The sequence below is a fragment of the Salvia hispanica genome, chromosome 2 (genome assembly GCF_029641045.1).
Source record: "Salvia hispanica isolate PSC_SH4W2 chromosome 2, Shi_PSC_v1, whole genome shotgun sequence".
In the NCBI taxonomy this organism is placed as follows: Eukaryota; Viridiplantae; Streptophyta; class Magnoliopsida; order Lamiales; family Lamiaceae; genus Salvia; species Salvia hispanica.
The window spans coordinates 54,521,714-54,537,582 of NC_142693.1; the positions used below are offsets into that span (position 1 = coordinate 54,521,714).

At 33.5% G+C, this 15,869-nt stretch overlaps 1 protein-coding gene across 2 annotated transcripts; it reads right to left on the minus strand.

Moving 5' to 3' along the window:
- Positions 1–11,208: 11,208 nt before the first annotated feature.
- LOC125216099 (putative myosin-binding protein 4) lies at positions 11,209–15,397 on the minus strand. 2 transcript variants are annotated; one of them, XM_048117736.2, is made up of 3 exons: positions 15,305–15,397; positions 13,714–14,915; positions 11,209–13,584 (listed from the first exon to the last, which is right to left on the minus strand). In XM_048117736.2, the coding sequence occupies exons 2-3, from the start codon at positions 14,816–14,818 to the stop codon at positions 12,794–12,796; spliced, it is 1,896 nt and encodes a 631-aa protein (XP_047973693.1). In that variant the 5' UTR covers positions 14,819–14,915; positions 15,305–15,397; the 3' UTR covers positions 11,209–12,793. The 2 variants fall into 2 exon arrangements, with proteins under 2 accessions (XP_047973693.1, XP_088920079.1); XM_089063953.1 differs by having other exon boundaries at positions 11,209–13,587.
- Between the last annotated feature and the right edge of the window lie 472 nt (positions 15,398–15,869).

Here is a 15,869-nt window from a genome sequence, read left to right on the forward strand (position 1 = left end):
ATATATATATATATGGTCTTGTTAGGTTGAGATTATTTAGCTAGATTGAGAAATGAGATGCAATATGGGCCACTAATCCACAAGATTAACAAAATGTCAACAAATACCACATTATGTCAACAAGGGGGTATAATTGTCTTTTCATTAAATTGTGTTTGAAATCATTTTCTAAAATCCTCTCTAAAACTCTAGCTTCAACATTCAAATCTTCAAATCTTCAAATCTTCAACATTCAAATCTTCAAATCTTCAAATCTTCAACATTCATATCTTCAAATCTTCAACATTCAAATCTTCAAATCTTCAACATTCATATCTTCAAATCTTCGACATTCAAATGTTCAAATCTTCGAATCTTCAAATCTCTTCAACATTCAAATCTTCAAATCTTCAAATCTTCAACATTCAAATCTTCAAATCTTCAACATTCAAATCTTCAAATCTTCGAATCTTCAACATTCAAATCTTCAAATCTTCGAATCTTCAACAATCAACATTCAATAAAATAACACTTATAATTCACATATCTATATAGAGAATATCGAATGTCAACAACTCGTATTAAAATGTCAACAACGAACAAATAACACTTATAATTTACATATCATCAATACCGAGAATATCGAATGTCAACAACTCATATTAAAATGTCAACAACTAAAAAATAACACTTACAATTCACATATCAATACCGAGATTATCGAATGTCAACAACTCATATTAAAATGTCAACAACTAAAAAATAACACTTATAATTCACATATCAATACCGAGATTATCGAATGTCAACAACTTGTATTTAAATGTCAACAACTAAAAAATAACACTTACAATTCACATATCAATACCGAGATTATCGAATGTCAACAACTCATATTAAAATGTCAACAACTAAAAAATAACACTTACAATTCACATATCAATACCGAGATTATCGAATGTCAACAACTCATATTAAAATGTCAACAACTAAAAAATAACACTTATAATTAATGTCAACGACACTCCTGAGCATACATTTCATAAAATGAAATTCCTTCCTCAAGAGAAGAAAATTTTTGACCTTCAAAAGGCCTCAACTCAGGCTTGCAAATTGGAATAACAGACCCTACAACATAGAATATTTACCCAAGAACATAAATCATGTCAACAGATTTTCAAGTCATGTCAACAGAGAATAAATCAACAACATAACAGCTTTAGTTATCTCTAAAGAGGTGGCTGCACTCTTGTAAAATTCTTAGACAATTATTATAAGTTATGTAAGCCAAAATATCAGAATAGACTTCAGATTACAAGGATCAAAATGTCCAGATTAATGAAACAGAAAGTGAACAAAGAGCATGACAACAACACAGAATATTTACCAAGGAACATAAATCATGTCAACAGATTTTCAAGTCATGTCAACAGAGCATAAATCAGCAACATAACACAAAAAAATCATCTTAATGAAAATCAAACCAAACTACCTTCACCATTCATAAATCATGTCATCAGATTTTCAAGTTACATCAATGCAAATCAAAAGACTTACGTAAATTACCCCTATAGTTATCTCTAAAGAGGTGGCTGCACTATTATAAATTCTTAGACAATTGTTATAAGTTATGTAAGCCAAAATATCAGAACAAGCTTCAAATTACAAGGATCAAAATGTACAGTTTAATTAGAATACACTGATGGAAACACACGATGTCACCAGAATAATTAACAAATACACATAAATCATGTCAACAGAGCATAAATCACCAACATAACACAACAAAATAATGTTAATGAAACAGAAAGTGAACAAAGAGCATAGCAACAACACAGAATATTTACCAAGGAACATAAATCATGTCAACAAATTTTCAAGTCATGTCAACAGAGCATAAATCACCAACATAACACAACAAAATAATGTTAATGAAACAAAATGTCCACAAAGAGCATAACAACAACACAGAATATTTAACAAGTAACATAAATCATGTCAACAGATTTTCAAATCATGTCAACAGAGCATAAATCACCAACATAACACAAAAAATTCATGTTAATGAAAATCAAACAAAATTACCTCCACCATTCGTCGACGTAGACTCAGAATAAGATGAAGAATCCATCAAATAACACTTAGCTGTTGATTATGAACTGAAATCGGACCTGAAGATGAGAAAAAAAAAAAAAACTAATTAGGAACAAATTTAACTGGGCATCAACAAATAAAGGATAAAAACAGAATAAAAGTGGGTATAATCGACCGAAAAACGTCAAAATCAACAGAGAAATCCGTCGAAAATCCGTCAAACTGTTCGTCTGTTTTTCGAAAATTGAAGCACAAATCAGATATCGTTGAAATCGTTGAAATCGTCTGAGTCTAATTTCGTGAATCAATAGAATCATAAATCCTTAGAATAGATTCAATCAGTGATAGTATTGAATTGTTAAATTCTCAGCAGAATCGTCGATGCAACATGAATATGATGAAGAACCCTAAATTAAAACGCGAAAAGACCATTATACCCTTTCATATTAAACTAATCTAATAATATTTATTGTGTGGCAAAATCTGGACCACTCATTTAATAAAAATGAGTGGCTGATATTGCATCTCATTTCTCAATTAGCCTAAATAATCTCAATTGATCATGATCCTATATATATATATATATATATATATAGGGTCTTGTTAGGTTGAGATTATTTAGCTAGATTGAGAAATGAGATGCAATATGGGCCACTAATCCACAAGATTAACAAAATGTCAACAAATACCACATTATGTCAACAAGGGGGTATAATTGTCTTTTCATTAAATTGTGTTTGAAATCATTTTCTAAAATCCTCTCTAAAACTCTAGCTTCAACATTCAAATCTTCAAATCTTCAAATCTTCAACATTCAAATCTTCAAATCTTCAAATCTTCAACATTCATATCTTCAAATCTTCAACATTCAAATCTTCAAATCTTCAACATTCATATCTTCAAATCTTCGACATTCAAATGTTCAAATCTTCGAATCTTCAAATCTCTTCAACATTCAAATCTTCAAATCTTCAAATCTTCAACATTCAAATCTTCAAATCTTCAACATTCAAATCTTCAAATCTTCGAATCTTCAACATTCAAATCTTCAAATCTTCGAATCTTCAACAATCAACATTCAATAAAATAACACTTATAATTCACATATCTATATAGAGAATATCGAATGTCAACAACTCGTATTAAAATGTCAACAACGAACAAATAACACTTATAATTTACATATCATCAATACCGAGAATATCGAATGTCAACAACTCATATTAAAATGTCAACAACTAAAAAATAACACTTACAATTCACATATCAATACCGAGATTATCGAATGTCAACAACTCATATTAAAATGTCAACAACTAAAAAATAACACTTATAATTCACATATCAATACCGAGATTATCGAATGTCAACAACTTGTATTTAAATGTCAACAACTAAAAAATAACACTTACAATTCACATATCAATACCGAGATTATCGAATGTCAACAACTCATATTAAAATGTCAACAACTAAAAAATAACACTTACAATTCACATATCAATACCGAGATTATCGAATGTCAACAACTCATATTAAAATGTCAACAACTAAAAAATAACACTTATAATTAATGTCAACGACAAATGTCAATAACAAACATTATTTATGTCAACTACGATGTCAACAACAAACTTTATTTATGTCAACTACGATGTCAACAACAAACTTTATTTATGTCAACTATTATGTCAACAATAATATTTCACAAATAATTAATGTCAACGACAAATATTTTCATGTCAACGACGTATATTATTTATGTCAACAATAACGTTTTACATATAATTCATGTCAACAACAATGTTTTACATATAATTTATGTCAACAACAATTTTCATAAAATTTATGCCAACGACTTATATAATTCATGTCAATAACAATAGTTATTATGTCAACGAGCTATATAATTCATGTCAAAAATAAACATTTTCATGTCAACAACTTATATAATTTATGTCAACAATAATATTTTAGGCAATATCACAAACACCTTATCTACACAACTCAAAAATTCCAGCAACACAATCGAATAAAAAACTACATCCATATATTTCACACACCAACACCGAGAATATCGAATGTCAACAACTAAAAAATAACACTTATAATTTACATATCATCAATACCGAGAATATCGAATGTCAACAACTCATATTAAAATGTCAACAACTACAAAATAACACTTATAATTCACATATCAATACCGAGAATATAAAATGTCAACAACTCGTATTAAAATGTCAACAACTAAAAAATAACACTTATAATTCACACATCAATAGTCAGAATATCAAAATGTCAACAACAAACTTTATTTATGTCAACTACGATGTCAACAACAAACTTTATTTATGTCAACTATTATGTCAACAATAACATTTTACAAATAATTAATGTCAACAACAAATATTTTCATGTCAACGACGTATATTATTTATGTCAATAACAACGTTTTACATATAATTCATGTCAACAACAATGTTTTACATATAATTTATGTCAACAACATTTTTCATAAAATTTATGCCAACGACTTATATAATTCATGTCAATAACAAAAGTTATTATGTCAACGAGTTATATAATTCATGTCAAAAATAAACATTTTCATGTCAACAACTTATATAATTTATGTCAACAATAATATTTTAGGCAATATCACAAACACCTTATCTACACAACTAAAAAGTTCCAGCAACACTTATAACACTTAAAATGTCAACCAAATCTCCTTCAATACTTAAAATGTCAACCAAATCTTCTTCAATTCAATTTAGCAGCACTGACATGTTATATATCACAACAGATTGATTATACAAAAGACAAATTCCCACAAACACAAGCGCGTAAAACCAGAAACGCATCTAAATACACAGATCAATAACTCGCAATCCGCATCGATTGAAAACGGGCAAAATCGGAAGTCAAAAATCGAAATCGAAATTCCAATTACAAGCAGCCACGATTAACAACTAAATCAGAAATCAGAAATCAAAATCAAATCAAAATCGAATCAAATTCTCACTGAATTGATCGATTCCGATCAATGTAGATGGACAAGGCAGCGCTATTGGGGCACGCGGTGGATAGTCGTGAAGGAGCAGCGACAGAGGGCGAAGGAGGCGAGCAAAATAGCAGCGGCGTGCCGAGCGAGATCAACGAGGTGATCGTCGATCAGATTGAAGACGGATCGGAACAGATCAGGCGTCGATCTGCTGCGACGATCGGCCGGAGCTCTTTGCGGAGATCGGGAGCGTGCTGAAGGCGCTGGAAGCTGGCCGGAGAGGAGGGGTTGAACTGCCTGTCCTTCGCGCTGCCGAGTATCGGGCGGCGGGAGCTGGTCGGAGAGGAAGGGATGTTCGCGGCGAAGGCTATAGAGAAGAGGAAAGTGTGGAGAAGTGGTCAGGGGAGATTCGGAAGGACTGCAGAAGTGATCAATTTAAAATATAAAATTACCATTCTAACCTTTCATAATTATTTATCTAAAAATATTTTTTGTGTGGCAAAATCTGGACCACTCATTTAATAAAAATGAATGGCTGATATTGCATCTCATTTCTCAATTAGCCTAAATAATCTCAATTGATCATGATCCTATATATATATATATACATAATAACAAATTTAGTATTCAAAATACAAACTTTTTCTAACTTCTTTAATTATTTTGTGATGTATTCCTAATCTGTTATTAAGATGTTGTAGAAATTAAGTTTTCCCAAATTCAGTTGAATTCACATGATATCTCGTTATTGTTTATAAACGGAACACGCTAGCGATGTTAATTTTTGTCAATGATATTATTTGTTTGACTTGTTATCACTTTTAACTTAGCAATGTAAAAAGGCATAAATATACATTATAGTACTATATTAATCCAATGAAATATAAAAGAAGCCGTTTCTTTTCCTCTAACGACCAATTCAAGTCCTTATTCCTTGTGAAAACTGAAAATACATAGGGTCAACGGTCAAACTTATGTGCATGGAAATTTTCAATTGATATGCACTATAAATACAAACACCACACACACATCAACCTATCTCCAAAACCCACAATTTCTATTTTCTCCTATAATTTACACATCCAATATCAAGATGAGGTGTACAAGATTTCTCACATTCTTAGCCATCACGGTACTAGTTTTTCTGCTCATGGTACAACCACAATCAAGCAACTCGAATTCTTGATGAAGAGGAAGAGCAATGGATCATGAAGAGTGGCCAAAGCCTCCTTCTGCCTTCCTTCCAACGGGGCCGCCCCACCGGGCCTCCTGCGCCTAGCGGATGCACATGGGTCCGTGGCAGCGGAGGAAAGCCATGCACGGCCTCCATCAGCAACCGGAACTTCGCAGGCCAATCTCATCCCGCGGACGCCTACCCTAAGCAAATGCCTCACTTTGGGGTCGCTAAATAAATCGAATATTTAACCACGTTATCAGACAAAGTATAACTGATTTTTTTTAATTTTTTTTTAGTTTGGCTCAAGAATCAACTAAGATGTAACTTATTTTCATTCTTTCTTTTTTTTTAAATGTACTACTGTATGTGATTTTAATAAATATCGATATCACAGGAGAGAGGTAATATTGGAAGTCAGAATTGTAAACCAAGGAATGAAATTAAAATACAGAAGATGTATAATAGTACTATTTTATTATAAGTAGCGATCAAACTCTTTATTGGGTGACATTTCAGCATTAGATATTTGAATGTTTTAATTTAATTTAACTTATGGGTGACAATTAATGACAGTGTCACCTGATAATCAGATGAATATTGATGTGACTAATTAATGTGCTAATAACTGCAAATCAACAACTTAAAAAGGGAATAATAGACTTCTGAGTTATGACTGAAAATTTGAGACTGGGTCGTGGTCGTGGATGACTTAGCTAACTAAGAGCTATCACCAACGAGAATGGATAAATGAAAGAGGTATATTATCTATTTGTCTTCTTATAAAGTGAAATATAGAGTATATCTTTTTAAAAAATAACAAAGGATAAAGGTATATAAAAAGATAAATCATTTTTTTAAATAAAATAATAGTACAAAATGCATTAAAAACTATAAAGTGCATTAAATTAAAATACATTGAAAACACTTCCAAAATACAAAATGCATTAATTGCCTTCTCAAATACCTTCTTGGAGAATATTTTTTCATGTAAAGAAGGCAAATATGATAGTTATAAGATTTTACCTCTTCATCAATAGAGAGATAAAAATATCTCTTTAAAATAGAAAAAGGTATAATATCTTCTCATATACCTCTCCCCTTTGAGAATGATTTTTCATGAAAAAAGGTAAATATGGTAGTTATATGCGTTTACCTCTTCATTTATCTTTTCCCTTGGAGATGCTCTAAGTATAATAGCATTGTTAGTAGAAGTTATTTTTGTTTGCATTTTAGTGAACAATTTTATGTGTCTTTTAATAAGTTGGTAGCAAACTCTTTTCATAATATTAAGGTCATGTTATTGTTATTTTTATTTTTACTTCAATAAATTTGAGGCAGAATTTTGATAGAGTTTAACTTAGAAAACTTAGAGATTTCACATGTTTAGGGACTGAATTGTCGATGATGATAAGTTTTTTCATATATATATTTGAGTTGAGTTGACTTAATGATATGAAAAGTTTATATATGCATAAATAATGAATTGCTTATTTGTTGTCTTGAATTTTGTAAGATTTAAGCTTGAATTTCATTTTGTGGTGTGATGTATCAGCAATTATATACTACTACATGTTTCTAGAGTTGGAGATAATTAAGGAGAAGGGGAAAATGAGAAAAATAAGAGTAGTTGTGCCTAAATGCAAAGTGCGTAGACGAAAACGAAAAAAATGGAAGTCCATAGAAATGAAAGGAATGCACAAGATAAAGACGTAGGCCAACTTTTATGTACTCCAAATAAATTCACTAGGCCCAAAATATCATTTCCTCCACATTCTATTTAAATCCCCTAGCCAACTTTTTTACTCTCTCCTGACCCAAAACAAAAGAGCGATCAACAACTTCCATTCTCATAATATATGGGACTTATATATGGCATTCAGTTAGGAGTGTTCCGTTGGCAAAATTATATATATCTCATTATTAAATTTATAGTATGTTTGATTCATTAAATTTATACTAGTATATTTGGTTCATGAGATTGAATCTCATAACTTAATTCAAAAACTTATATTATCTCAATTCTTAAAAGCTAATTAGGTTTTTTCCCATTCAAGCAACACAGTTAAAATCATAAACAAATAATTTCAAATTCCATGTCATTATTTCAAAATAAAAAATTAAATCACAAACAAAGAATCAAATCTTTAATTTTTTCTGCAAGTACAAGCTGAACAGTGTATTATGCATAGATTTTAGTAGGAGAACTCTTGATATGATTTTGCGGCTGCTGACCTGCTGTAATTTACACACCGCCTCTGATATGAGTTTGTAGGAGAAGAAAATTTATTGTATTATAAATTTGGGCTTCAATGTTCAAGTAAAGCAATTTTAATTTTTCAATTATTATCATATATTAAAGGCCCAAGTTTTATTATAGTCCAATACAATATAATTAATGACCCACTTAGAAGCCCAATTTCATCAATGTCGTCTTCTCCAAATTGGGGATCTGCTCTATTCCAGTTTTGCCGTCGCTGCGTCGCAGACTCGCAGAATTCAGGCCATCCGAAGCCGGGGCGGAAATCCGGCGGGGCGCGGCTGCATAGGCGGGGGTATGGGTCCGGTTCCGGCCAAGCCCTCCGTCCCTGCACATAGTGCACACACGCAATGCACAATGCACATGCACTAACACACAGTATATACACACATGCACAAACACACAATACACACGACATACACACACTTCTCTGACACACACAAAGTTGGGAGGATTGGCCTAATTCTAAGGCGCATCAGATAAACAAATCTCCCCCAATTGCAAGAATATGATAGGAGAACTAGGGGTGTAAATTCTAGGGGTGTAAATTCGGGTACCCGCGGGTACCCAATCCCGAAAATTCGGGTACCCGAACCCGAAATCTCAAAAATATCATACCCAATATCCGACCCGTATGTGAATTCGGGTACTCTAATACTCGATGCGGGTACCTGAACGCAACTATTCGGATACCCATAAACCCGAAATTATTATATTTAAAATTTATTCTTTTATAATAAATTAAATTGTGATGAGAATATAAATTATTAAAATCACACAATATTTATACTATTTATTGACTATAATTCTATATTATATAAATGGACATTAGACAAATAGACACTACTTAATTTTAAAATTAATTTTTTTTTTTATATAAATTGAAACATAAAAGAGATTAAAATAATTTTTTAAGACATTAAATGAACATGTAAATAAAATGGAGAAAGCATAACTAATTAATTATATATTTTCAAAAGATAACAAGTAAGAACATAGATAATGCAACATGGACCGTACACGAATGTAAAGAAGAGAGCAAACGGCCAAAAGAGAGCAGCATCAATGGCGTGAAGGAAACTTGAAAAAGTGAGGCACACGAAAAATTTATAAATCTACATGTGATTAAATAAGTTGCCCTAGATTTACCCTATGGGCCATAGGCCCTATACTAAATAAAAATATTTATCACAAATGCATAATTAATCGGGTTTAATCGGGTATTATTTGGGTACCCTAATACGGGTTTCGGGTACCCTAAATCCGAAAAATCCTAACATTTAACTACACAAACCCGTACCCGAACCCATAATTTCAGGTTTCGGGTACCCAAAACCCGTCGGGTATTGGGACTGCGTCGGGAATATCTGAAACCCGCGGATTAAATTTTCAAGCCTAAGAAGAACAATATAATTGCACCTAATGTGGACGAATCAATAATATGATAATGAGAAACAATAATAGAAAATATCAACACCAAGATTTTACGTTGAAAACACTCTTTATTGTGAGGAGATAAAAACCACGAGACCCATCGATCTACAAAATCCACTATCACCAAAGGGAGAATACAACGAAGAAGTTTAAAATGATACCTAATCCTTAACAACACAATGACAGGCAATAGATAATCAACACAACTTCATAACAGATGAAATAAATATCTCAAGAAACTACAAGTATGTTCAAAAATTTATAACTGAAAATCTAACTGTTCAAATTCAATTTCAATTTCCTTAGGTCAAAATGAAGCTCCAAGACCCTCTACCTCTAGTTAAAATTTCAAGTTGATCGGACAAAGTTTAAACCTCCGACTGTGACAAAAACCGAGACTGCACGGTGCAAAAACTTGGAGAACACACTCTTTTCTCTTTTCCTTCCTTCTACACATTTTTCTCTCTCCTTTCAATATGGAGAGCTCCTACACTCATGGTATGTATTTATAAGTTCTCATTTAACCTATTAAAGTACATAAATGAACCAATACCATAAGGGTCATTTTTCCGCTAAGTTGGGACTTGGGAGCCCTAACCCTACCCACACAATACCCAATGAGGTACACATAGTTAATTATTTTTGAATAGTTTTGTGCATAAGCTGATTATTTGCACTGCAGCAAGATAGAGTTGGGACTTCCTTTAAAAGTTAAAATAAATCAATGCTAGCTATTTTTGTTATATTAATGCTTGATATAACATCTAAATTATCTCATTCTCATGCATTGGATGCGAAAAACAAGAAAGGAAAAGAGCCCTCAGATTCCCTTTTTCAATTAATCAAGAAAAGCCAGTTTGCTTTCCTACAGAACAGGAAGTTTGCGTGCGCAATGTGTGTAGTGTCTGTGTTGTGCGTGCAGCAGTGTTTGCAGTTTGTATTGTATGGCACAATTTTTCAAATTCAATTCCATATAAATCCACTTCATATTACAACCAATGGATTTTAAGTTTTGATTCCTTCCGATTCAAATTCATAGATTTCCAATTCCAATTCGATTCGAATTTCGTGTGAAAAAACGGACCTTAAATCAATTTCTCAAACACACTGCTTAATGCAAATGCAAACTTACGGCTGAGGGAAGTGCTATTTTGAAAAGCTAAGTTAATGCAAAGAAATGCAGTAGTGTTTTATAGATACAGTGTTGAACTTGATACAAGCAAGTTTTCATTGCATAAACATAAGAAAGATGCGATGATATTACTTAAGGTAAGCAATCTACATTCTGCACTAAGGTAAACGGACTTGCAAGCTCGTATCCACAGTTTACATGATCAGCTACGCGCTACAAGTTTGTCAAAAGCATAGATTCAACCTGAAACTGTAAAAAATTATAAGGAGAACGAATACCTCTGCAGTCGAATCTCCAACTAAAAGAAAAAAACAAAGATTACATTGACTATACATGTTCCACCCCTGAAGCGTGATTCAATCTTCTGGGGAAGATTAAGTGGAGGTTCAAGTAGATCCCTTTGAAGCTTCTTGTGACTACATCCATCGTTAGGATGACATTTACCGATCAGAACATCTTGATCATCTCCATTTTGGCCCCTCTGATTGATTATTACAGATGTTGTGAAGCTCTCTGTGTGCCAAAGCAGATCCCTTCCAGTCATTTTTTGGCATAACTCCAAAACAGCATTAAAGCATGTACATAATTATTGATCTGATGTAGTCCATGGAGTTCCAACGCTCAGTTCTCTATTTACACCAATTGTATGTTTCATCCGCAAACACCAACACCAATTTAAATAGAGAATGGCATTTCTTTAGCATATGAGACACATCATGCAAGCTTGCGGAAGAAGGGGTGCAATGGTTATATGGGAGTTCCATCAGTTACTAGTGACGGAGAGGAGGTTCTGAGAGGGCTGGCAGCCAGTTATAGCTTATTATCCTTTATTTAATGTAATTTATTTACTTCTTTCATTTACAAATAGAGTCCTTGCAGATCAAGGGACACCATCGTTGAAAATTGTAAGTGCAAGTGCCAACTTTCACTCTTTGATCCTTCTCATCGCTTCTATTCTCTAACAGCGTCTTGAAGCCAAATTTCAGTCATGTGATGATTGTTATAATATCCATTCAATATCATACTCTGGGAATGACACTACAAATTTATCTTAATAAGTGATCATTCTTTGCAATCTTAAGTTCAATCAGTGTTCTCAAAATGGATAACAAAGAACAAACATGGCACTACCAGTTTAATCGTAGAACTTATAGCCTATAAGGAACTTTGTGTGTACTCTATGACCTACACATTTTTATTAATCAGAATCAGAAAACATAATCAAAATGATAATATATGTTTTAGAGAAATGAATTAAACCTTCGAGCCAGGCCCAATTTTTTGTAGTAATACATATTAGAGTGGGGATGTACATAAATTTAGCAATTAGTGTATCGAAAGGTAATACTTACATTGTTATCGACAGATGAAGATCTGGCTGGTTGGTCATCACCATCGATGTGAGTTTTCTGTGCAATTTTTTAGTAGAAGATACAGAATAACTTTTTGCACAACAGAGGTATTCTGTTCATTCTCATGAGAGAAATTGTTCTTGTTGGTTGAGTAAAATTTGAGATTGGCAGCCTCTACTTAATAGATCTAGAACTTGGGCCACGAGGCATTTCATTTAAGTTTCAAACTAAAATGAGCTTGATGGAGCTCCTCCAACTTCCTTCAAACATTGCCAGAGTATACATATATATCATCCTCAAAGCTTGATACTGAGTCACTCCTAGGTTTGCAGTTGCCGCAGGCTCTCAAGTTTTTGTCAGATTAGGAATTACTAGAAGCCCCAAGACTTGTTTCTGTATTAGCTGCAGTTTGAGTATCCAGATCTGAGGTCTCTTCTATATCAGCTTCATCTGGGTCATCAAGGAAATTATTTCTGTAAGATTCTAACTCATATTCCAAGTCCTGCAATTCCTTCTCCCTTTGAGCAAGAAGATCATTAGCATTTTCCAATGCCTGCGCATCATATGTTGCTTGCTCCTCCATCATCCTTAGGTAATTTAGTGCCTCCATGCGTAATGATGCCTTCTCCTCCTGTAATCTTGTAATCATGGCCATTGCTTCTTCTGCTGCAATAGCAGCAGCATTTCTTTCTTCGTCCAATTCCTTATACAAAGAATTCAGGCAGTTGTGATCATGCTCAATCTGTCGTTGTAGTTGATTCACAACACTTTCACCTTCAATGTCGTTCACAGTGATTTCATCCACAGATATATATGAGGAGTCCTCAATTTCTGATGAAGCTGGAAATGGAACTTCCTTAGAATAAGGATCTTCTGTTATTTTAAATTCATCACGTTTATGATGAACTCTATGACTGGGTTCTTCTTGCAATAAGCCCACATCAGAAGTGGATACTGCAGCCGCATCTTCAATTTTAGCATAATCACAGGTATCAGTGGGTTCAAAAGCACTCCTGGATAATAGTTGTGGAGTTTCATCATCACGAATTGAAGCATCAATATGACGTGTATCATCTGAATTAGTCCTTGCAGTAGCTTCTGTGTGACTCGCCTCAGATAGTTCTCCATTCTCGCTGCTTTCCCCAGTGTCTTCTGCTGCAAAGTCATCAAACAAGTCAGCATATGATAACCAAATTATTGAACTTTGTCAAAGAAAGTCATGTTTTATGCAGACAAGTTTAAAGGATTGTATAAACCTATTGGAGGAAAAGAAGAGCTAACCTTTTTCTGGTGTTGTGTCATTGGACAATGGAGAAACACTGCATACAGAAATAACCTCAGACGGTACAGAGATGGATGGCATGTGAGGGAGAGAAACGCTGGATTCAGATGTCTCTGTAAAATGACCAACACCACCATCGCGTGGTGAGAAACTGTCACCTAAAGAAAATTGCTTCCGCGTCAAAGATGAACTGCGTTTATAATAAGCCACTTCTTCCTTATCAAGATCTGCAAAATGCTTTGTATTGGCATTAGATGACAAAGTGTCCTCATTCTTGTGCTCGCTTGTTTTAATCATACTAGGTGGATCAAGAGCTATATATTTCACATCAAAACCTTGACCCGTCTGGCTCTTTAGAGCATCGCTATCAGATGGTGGTTCGTGCAAGCTTTTTTCATTATCAGTGTTAACATCATCATCATCATCTTCTGAATGTGCAAATTCAGACTCGGAATCAGAGGACAATTTTAGCTCCGTATACGCTACAGTAGTAGGCCTTGTGTCAGCATCAACACTATTTCTCTGAGCTGGTTGATCTGTCACCACCGTGCCTGCGTACTTTTCTCTAATCCTCTTTAGGCTATCACTGTGACTGAAATTACTCGAACTTGGTGTAAGAGGATGAGGCAGCCTAATGTTTTCCCTAGAAGCCCCAAAACCAAGGGGGTCAAGTTGTAGCAATCTTCCAGTGTTAGATTTAGACTTCACCATGATGCTGCAGCAGGAACAGGTCATGTTCTCAGGGGAACTCGATTTTTTCTGCATAGCAATCGATGTGAGACACTCTTCACACATGCTATGAACAGTAGCAAATCTAGAATGGACAGAACAAGACACCAGTGAAGATATTTCTTCTCTGTGCTCACTGCACAATAAGCTCCAACACAATGCGTGTTTCTTTTTTTCCAAACCATGATCAAGCCTCGAGCACAACAGACAAGGTGTTTCCAGTTCACAATAGCGCGCGAATTTTAGGAGCAGATACCAAAGTGCTGCATCGACATACAGCAAGAACATCAAGAACCATTCACATGAAGCGGATGACAACACATTCATAAATCCGTTGATCTTTATCTTCCTTGGAGAAGAAATTCCAGCAGCCATGGCAACAATATGACCTACAGGATCACCAAGAATTCGTTTCGTAGCTAACCAAATCCCACGACGAACGCTCTTCTCCCTACCATTACCTGTAATCCATCTATTCAATGAACACAGTCAATATAAATGGAAACAAAAAAAGCAGACTGGCATTAATTCTGAACAAATGCCAATTCATGAAATCATCTATTTACAGTCACACAATTGTAGAATCTCAAAATGCATGAGAAACAAAATATAAAAATGTAGAACATTTCCAAATTCACCACCACGAGGCTCATTCGCATCCTAATTCACAAATCAAACAACAATCTCAACCGAACAAAACATAGGCCAAATAAAAAAAAACCCTAGATCAATTAGCAATGTATAAATCTCCAATAAATAAATAAACCAATAGTTAATCAGAACAATCTTAAAAACATTCATGTAAATATCAAATTAGAAGAGAAAAAGGGGACATGATATACGGAGAAGGAAGAAAGTTACCGGATGGGAGGCAGAGAGAAAAGCAGTAGAAAGGAGGTTAATGATGATCGCCATTTCACCAGCCATGAAAATGAAATTGTGAGATCATCATCATTATGGTTGAAAATTACGAAGGAGCCCTCCTCCAAATTCTATTGACCGTTATCACTTATAACCAACTGATTTTCGAATTTCTTAATAAATATTACTCACATTATATAAGTATTCCCTCTTTTCCATTCAAAATAAAAACTTCCTATTTTTTCCTCAATCTTACTTACTTTGTCTTTATTGACTCATAAAACAACACTACATGAAATCTCGTGTAGATATTTTATATTTAATGGAATGAAGGGAGTATGTCATTATAATTTAGTCGCATATAATGTTTGAATGTCTAAAACAAAAAATTTGGATGATGAATAAATCTTATACCATTAAATAAACATCAAAACAGCTCTTTGAAAATATTCACTCTAATAACAAGATAAGGAAATTATCACGCAATTTGAAATGTTGAAATAATTAAATACCACAAGTCATAAAAGTATAGCAATTATTTATTATTGTGAGATGTGGAATAAAA

What these genes read in the sequence shown, in the direction of transcription:
- LOC125216099 (XM_089063953.1), bottom strand. Translation starts at nt 14,818, where the DNA reads ATGGCTGCTGGAATTTCTTCTCCAAGGAAGATAAAGATCAACGGATTT. An exon ending in TGACACAACACCAGAAAAAG is followed by an intron (nt 13,588 to 13,713) that starts GTTAGCTCTTCT and finishes ATGACTTTGCAG; the next exon opens with CAGAAGACACTGGGGAAAGC.